Genomic DNA, 8,393 nt, shown 5'->3' on the forward strand with positions numbered 1-8,393 from the left:
TTCGTTGATGCGCACTGCTGAGGAGTCCCATAATAGGATGAAACGGCCGTCCAGTGTTTCCAGGTTTTCCATGGTGTTCTAGCTTCAATTGACTCACGCTTCCAATGATGAAAATTACTAAATCTCCTCAAAAACCCCTTCTGATAGTAATTATTATTATTTTGAATTTTATTTTTTAATTTTGTTATCATTTAATGTCTTACATCAACTCGGCGCCCAAATACGGTGAAACTATTCGCTCTAATTTAGACGAAAGTTCTTATATATTTGTTATCATTTGTTTGTAATTTTCCGCCTCTTTCCGTTTATATTCTTCACTATCTAATTATTTGCATACTTCTTATTACGTAATGATTTTAATGTTTTGTGATCACTATTCTAAGTCTATTTACCCACGTTTGACCTCCTATTTCCAATGTTTAATTATTGATAAGACTTTTATTATCGTAATTTAATATTCTTACTACTATCAATACACCTGTCTTCCCACTATCAACTTGTATTTTTACCTATTATGCTTGATGACGTATTCTGTTTCATTGTGATTATTGACTCAAATAGCTTTGATTGATCTAAAATTTTCGTATAAATATTCATGTATATTAGAGTAAAGCCTGATGGCGATCTGATTGAAAACAATTGTTCACTTACATGTGTTGTTCTAATTTTCACAATGGGAATCTTTAAAATTCTAAAATCACATTATGTATAGTATAGACTCTTTCTAGATTCTTCTTACTAGAACATTCGAAAACTATGTAAAACATACCGTCTAATAATTAATGTCATTATCAATTCTGTTCCATTTTAGGAGAATGTAAACTGTCTGTTAATTAGATTTTGAATGGTAACTACATGTTACAGATTTAAACAACCCATTGAGAAAACAAGATTTATCAGATTTATACGATTTAATAGCTAAATGCATTTTGAACAATCTGATGGATCATGTGATTTTTAAAAACGTTTATCATTAAAAAATAAAAGGTCAGGTAGATAAATTGAAAGATAGGAGCAAACAATGATAATAAAAAAAATTGGGGGTCACAGAACGTCAAATAATAAACTAATATTACTAGAATAGGTTTAAAGTAAAACCAAACTGCTTTTGAGAACAAAAAGTGAATAGGTAAATCTTTGATAAATTCTACTGAAAGCCTCTGGAGTCACTTATGGAATACTACATCAGGTGATCGTATATCAATCCTATGATCCTTCTCAACAAAAGGTATCTTAGTGAAGGAATATGCTGAAAGAACTGAATGAATTTACGCATTGTTTATGTGATCTGATTGTTCAAAATGTATGAAAACTACAGAGTTCTGAAAAAAGTTCATTTTCTCGTCAAATTATCAAAATCTGTTACAGTTGTTCGCGATTCTAAATCAAATAATAGTTTCAAGTAGACTAACTGTTTAAATGTTATCGAGTTACTTCATTCATGTTAATTTTATTGTTTAATGTCAATGTTTAATTTATGTTTCGAATTACTGAACTTTTTAAACGATAACAAAACTGACATTAAGTAATGGTTGATTACAAAATGTTACATATATCTGTTGTTTATATAAATGTCTCTTGCGATATGCGACATTACTCGGCTTAATATAGTTTCATATTATTCTTAGCTAAACAGTTTTATCACAAAACTTCATTAATTAGTTTTAAACCAGAAAATGATTAAATGGAAAAAATGTTTTTCATTTATATAAAGCTTTGCTAGTAAAATGTACATTTTATCCAAAATTTGATATTACATTTGAATATGGTATTACAGTAGTCATTATTTAGTATATACATGAAAGTCAGTCATGAATTTTGGGAAAAGTAAAATGTGTGTCGATTTAAGCTTAACTACTCTTTAAATGTATCATTAGTAGTGTTGCGAAATTATATAACAAATTAGATAAGCAGTACTATAATTACCGTAAAATCGAGTGAATAAAATACAGAGTAGGATAAGAAAAATAACTGAATTATTGTCATGGTAATAATTATAGTATCATGGTGATTAGACGAAATTTTTGGAGTCTGGAATATGGTCAATTCTAATCATTCATTAAATGCAGAAATTAAAATTGGTACATAAAATATTACTAATAGACCGGATGAGCTTCTCAAAATAACTTCGTTTCTTAACGTAGTTGACATAAAATAACTCGCGAATGCTTGGAAGAATTGAATATTTTTAAGAATGAAAATGAAGCGTCATAGTGAGAGTTTGAACTATTTTATTTATTAATTGATGTCAAATACAGCGATAACATGTGAAACGATAAACAAATAAAACTGAGCCAAATGTTCTTTATAGATTTCGGAATGTATTTTCATTACTAGTATTAAAACAAAGTTAGTGATTTCTAAAGGTCCTAGTTGTTTATGTTCAAAGTTTATTGCATAAAAACATAAGTTTACACAAACTCTTTGCTTTCTTTGCACTTTCCTAAGAGATTGATCAATTATATTCCTAAACATCTATGCAAAGATTCAAGCACCGAATGAATTTATCTACATCTCATTTCACAAGCTGGTGGCTGTCTTGACTCAATAGCTAAATAGATAACGCGATGAATTTTGAAGAGAACTGCATCATCTTCGAGTCTCGGATTGAACATCAACTCTGAGATGCAGGCGCACCCAGCTGACGAGTTCCGAAGGGGACGAAATGCGCGTCCTGGATTCAAGTGCTAGTCACCATCATCTTAGCTTATAACTGTTCTAAATGTTTATTTAGACTTCTTGGTAACATATTCAGATAATCGGTCAATGTTCTTACGTCTGTATATGATTTTATAAATAATGTTTTTAAATTCGTAAGTTTAACATTACAAGTAAACCATTCGTAATTTTGTCTGACTGTAAAGAACATCTTAAGTTTGTTAATCAAACATACCCTCAAATATATTTTTCCACTTCTAGTGGTATTTAGTATAGATACCATAAAATTCAGCATTATACCATTATTGTGGTGAGAAAGTACCAAATAACAGGGTGAAATGCTTGACGAGAATCGTCGCAACTTAATAATCTTTTTTGTCACGCACTGACGATACCTCGTGAATTGACAAGAACCACTGAACAACTGTTCTTTGTCCATTTAATACTTCCCAAAAGTGAACACTTATGATTCTGAGAGGAGGCAGCATCAGAACGTTTGTATCTTTCAGTGTCTCTCACTAAGACTTCAGGAACTCACCCCAATCACTTAAAGCTTCATTGTCATTACGTAAACGATACTTTCATAGAATCGAAGAAAAAAGATAGAACGGTCAATCTGGTTGATATATTTAACATCAATTAGATTCTCTGTGGATTAGGAATATTTTAAGGTGATTCAAAAATTATGACCATAGATAAAAACAAGCTATTTGAATTTGTCACTTTTATATGCTTATCAATTCAACTGTTCTTGTGGAGCCAGCCAACTGTTTACAAATATTTACTTGGATTATTATAATTATATTAATTCTTCTTCTCATTACTTAGTTAATCATTCATGATCAATCGTAAAATTCTAATGGTATTATGCAACAAAAATTATTCGATTGATATCACATTGCAATTGTAAAACATATTAATTTTAGCCCATAAAGAAAAAATAATTGAAAAGAATTATTCCTTAACTCTGTTTGCCGTTCATTGACTTTGTTTACCTATATGATCAACATGCATGTTTTTATGAAGTCTACTCAATTCTGTCTCTAACAGAGAAAGTTTTAATTATGAGATAAAATTTAAAATTTGTATACAAAATCATTGTTACTTTGTTGTACTTACCTTAAGCTTTACACATTATTACTTTTATTTCAGACAATTTTTCTTTAAATATTCCCCCTCTCCTTAATTATTTCTCATAGTTTTTACCAATATCCTTTCATAAATACTAGCCCTCCTATCTCATACACTCGAACAAATACAGACGAAGACAGCAAATGTAGCAGCAGCCTATGAATCAATAGGCCACAACATACACAAAGGGAAAAGCAAGATTCTCAACTCAATCACACTTGATGGCGAAATTCTGGAAGAGGTGGAAACTTCCACGTACCTGGGAAGCATCATTCATAAACAAGGAGGATCGGACGAGCGTCAAGACAGTTAGTACTACTGTACGGAGCTGAAACGTGGAGAACTACTACATCCATCGTCAAGAAGGTGCAAGTAATTATAAACAGTTGTTTACACATACTCAACATTCACTTGCTGGATACTGTCAGCAACAGCGTTTTATTGGAGAGGACAAACCAGCTTCCAGTTGAAGAGGAAATTAGGAGATGTTGGAAGTGTATAGGACATACATTAAGGAAATCACGAAACTGCATGATGAGGCAAGCCCCAACTTGGAATCCGGAAAGGAAGCGGAAAAGAGGAAGGCCAAAGAACACATTACTCTGGGAAATAGAAGCAGATATGAAAAGGATGAATGTTAACTGGAAAGAACTGGAAAGAATTGCCCAGGACACGGTTGTATGAAGAATGGTGGTGTGCAGTCTATGCTCCTCCACGAGGGGTAATAGGCGTAAGTAAGTAAGTAAGTTTCATAAATACCGTGACACTTTTAATTACTGAACTAATGATATAAGCAGCTCAGTCTATTTGAACTCATATTTATCAGAGAAAAAGCATTTCTATCTTATTACTAAACTCATCTCAACATCTCTCTACGTTACAGTATTAGAATCACATTGCAATCGAAACCAGTACAGAAGTAAGCACGAAAAACTGTAAACAGCTATGATAAACTGTAATGGTAAACTGTAAATGAATTTAGTTAGAAACAAACGTTTTGTTTTACTGTTTCGTATAAACATAACTAAGATGTATACAATCATTAATTGTATTAATCATATAATCCATTGAAATTATATTAGATAGATGATGTTAATAAAGATGATTATTTTCATTAATTAAATGAATATTTAACTTACAATTGGTATAGCCAGTTGGACAAGTTTTTTAAATTCATAACAAAAACCGAATGGAAAAAATTTTCCTAATAGACCAGTATTAATAATATTAGGTATTTCAATTCCTTCACAATTAATTGTAATTTCATTATTATTAATATTATCAACTAAAGAATATAAGAGAGAAAAAAATAAAATTCAAATAGAGTATACAAAATTATTGAAAGAATAAAGTAATTTATAAGAACTTTTGTTTAAATTGGAGTGGATAGTTTCAGAGTATTTGGGCACCAAGTTGATGTAAGATGAATTACATATTCAGTGGTCTAGAGGTTAAGTGCTCACGCGCGGAACTGATAGGTCCTGGGTTAGAATCTCGTGAGGCGGGATTGTGGATGCGCACTGCTGAGGAGTCTCACAATAGGATGAAATGGCCGTCCAGTGCTTCCAGGTTTTTCATGGTGGTCTAGCTTCAATTTATTCGTGATCTCAACTATTAAAATTTACTTAGTGTGGTTTGTTTGAATCTTCCCATTGATGCTTAGAACTGCAACTGGTCAGTCTCTTATTGGTATATGTGCATACTGTACTTATTGCCTTGATATTGCCTTAAGTCACAAGCATTATAAGCAAAGACGGGTGGTGGATAGCAGTGGAATCCAGGACGCGCGTTTCGTCCTATTTGGGACTTGTCAGCTGGATGTACCTGCACCTCAGAGTTGATGTTCACTCTGGGACTCGAACCCAGTACCTTTCGCTTCAAACGCTATCGCGTTATCCACTCAGCTACTGAGTCCTGATAACTTTCAGTTATCATTGTAATATGATGAGATATGTTCAGATTGTCAGTATTAAAGAGGAAGAAAAAGCTTGGACTAGATTTCCAGGTGAAACGTTGGATTTGCTTCAAATTGCTTCGCTGAGATTTTATAAATACATTCTTCCTCTTTAATGTTTCACATCAACTAGGTGCCTAAATAATGTGGAACTATTCAATCAAATAGCCAGTATTGTTTTCATTGCAGACAATTTATTCATTTTACTCACAGTTTTCTTAACATGTAGCGAAATACTATAACTATGCAGTACATTATCCGGCATGTATATTATCTGACGAAATTGTTGAGAAGGTATAATTGGCCAAACTTTTTATAGTTGTAAATTTATAATTATCAATGTCATAGTAACATTTTACATCACACATTTTTCTAACGTTTATAGTAAAAAGTAAGGTCACAAGAATTCTTCGAAATATCAAATAGAGGACTAATCTATTAGGCAAGGGAGTGATGATAGGAAATGTTATCCTATTGTAGCCGGTGACTAGGATCCAGGAGCTCATGTGTGCCTTTAATTTGGAATCATGGTAGGTAGACATTCTATATCCATCAACTTAGTTCTGGCTTTCGAAGTTCACTTTTCGCCCTCTGACCTCTGTAAACAACAATTCCGTAGCGAAATGGCAGTGAGTAGGACTCACCTGACACTATACGTGTAGCTACATGAGAGCATCTAGAGAGAGAGCGAACTCTTTCCACTCTTTACAGTATCAGGGCATTTACAGGCTAGCTTGTCAATAAACTCCATGTGTTCCAATTTAAAAGTTTGAGTGATTTATATTGTTTTCGTAAAGGTTTAGAGTATGCTCGTACAATTCAAATGGTGATAATAATATCACTCCTAATTTTGTTTTTAGTAGAAAACACTTTTTCTTTTAAAACTGGATATAATCGTACATACACTTTTGTGTATGTGTATCACTAGATGACTAATTTCCCCACAGTATTCCTGTTTAATACATAACATCGCTAAAATATTTCTACATTGATTTCTCTATACATTTCTTACTACTGTTACAGTAAAATGAAGGTTTTTTGACTTCCAATTTCGTTTTTTTGTTGTTAATGGGAGTTGGTCACTTTTTACTTTTCGTTGTTGAACTTGGACCTGTGTCATTTAGTGTTTGAATAACATTGTGGAATAAATACGACAGATGTAATGAGATTAATGTATTCATTTACTGTCATAACAGTTATCGGACAATCCCATGAAGAAGGTTTAGAATAATTCATTTGAGTAGACAGTAAGTGGACATGAAATTAAGCTGTTTGAAATCCTTGTTATGATTATTAACTAGGGATTGCAGTTTTGCAAAAAAAATTTAACCAAGTATTTAGATTCAAGTCACTAATAGTCGCAGTTTTCTTCTCAACAACCTGAAGGAGAAATGGATTTCACTTCCTGTGTTTTAAACTATCAGAACATTTGTCAAAATTTTAAGAAATTTATATATCTTCAAAAAAATCTGGAGTAGAGGTTTAATATTCTCTAGAAATTGATTAACCGATTACGTAAGTGATATGTCTGTTGCATTAAGATTTCATTGACTTACTTTGTATATTTATAAAGAAATAAATAACGAAAAGAATTAGCTCTTTTAAGAAATATTAGTTAAGTTTAGCAAGTAATCTCATTTTCCTGAGATTGCACATATCCGGGAAATTGTTACCTAATCTTTCGTATGAATTATGGCAAACAATAATATGAAGAATGTATCTATTCGTCATATAAGATTGTTATGTTTGTACTATCCAAATTCTTCATGTCTCTATCTTTTTTCTCTCTCCAAATTTACTTCACTGGATTATACTCCTTCAATAACATCTTCAAACCCTAATCTTTTCAATTAATGCTTATACTCCTACTACTTCTACCACTATGGGATTTGAATCGACAACTGCATCTCTGTGCGGATGTGGTATGGCAACTCGAACTGATGTACGTACGTACGAAGTTCTACGTTATAACTGACTGAATGACTGACTATCCAACTAATTAAATTCACATTAAAATTGAGTATAGTAAAAATAAATTAACAATAGAAGTAACTACATATAATTAAAATTATTCATTGTATATATTACTTACTTGTATTATTCACCGATTCACTACTAGCAGAATTCATAGGTACATAATCAGTAGTCACATTGACATGCTTTTTTCTATTTCGTTTCTTTCTAATACTTTTAAAATATTTATTCACATTGTTAGTGTTACCACCAAGTTTGGCACTAATGCCATTTACCCCATTATTTTCATAATAATCTTGATTCAAACAGTCATTTTCTAACAAAACGCATTCTTCTGATTGGGAACCTGAATAGGAAAAAGACATATTGTCTAAATAGAATCAGTTCACGATTGGGTAATGACACTTGCAGAAACTTTTTTTTATTAGCATGTATACATTTGTGTATGTAGGTATGTTTATGTTAGTTTGAATCAATAACTATGTCCTACACTTCAATGACTTTGATATTTTCTGCAGAGCTATTTATTGCTGAAGGATATATGTTGGAAATTTGTCTAAAATTCCTTCTAGTTTTCTTCAGTAAAGTTTTCCTTCATGGCAACTAGTAAATGTACTTTATTATGTGGAGTTTTTATTCTTTCATAAAATGTAATTAATTAGATTAAGTATAAGTA

The 8,393-nt window shown here is 31.7% G+C and overlaps 1 protein-coding gene and 1 non-coding gene across 2 annotated transcripts in view; both read right to left on the minus strand.

Annotated features, from left to right (window-relative positions):
- The window catches only part of Smp_151290 (putative multidrug resistance pump), a gene marked incomplete at both ends in the record, with an annotated part of 48,289 nt that extends 40,207 nt beyond the window's left edge, over window positions 1–8,082 (minus strand). Inside the window, 2 exons of the mRNA XM_018789711.1 lie at window positions 4,929–5,074; window positions 7,836–8,082. Coding sequence (XP_018655126.1) covers window positions 4,929–5,074; window positions 7,836–8,082 — 393 coding nt within the window. The remainder of the gene's footprint in view (window positions 1–4,928; window positions 5,075–7,835) is intronic.
- Smp_tRNA_01850_Gln_TTG.1.1 lies at window positions 5,633–5,699 on the minus strand. The gene has a single exon. It is a non-coding gene (tRNA).
- Window positions 8,083–8,393: the final 311 nt, after the last annotated feature.

This window comes from Schistosoma mansoni, chromosome W (genome assembly GCF_000237925.1).
Source record: "Schistosoma mansoni strain Puerto Rico chromosome W, complete genome".
NCBI lineage: Eukaryota > Metazoa > Platyhelminthes > Trematoda > Strigeidida > Schistosomatidae > Schistosoma > Schistosoma mansoni.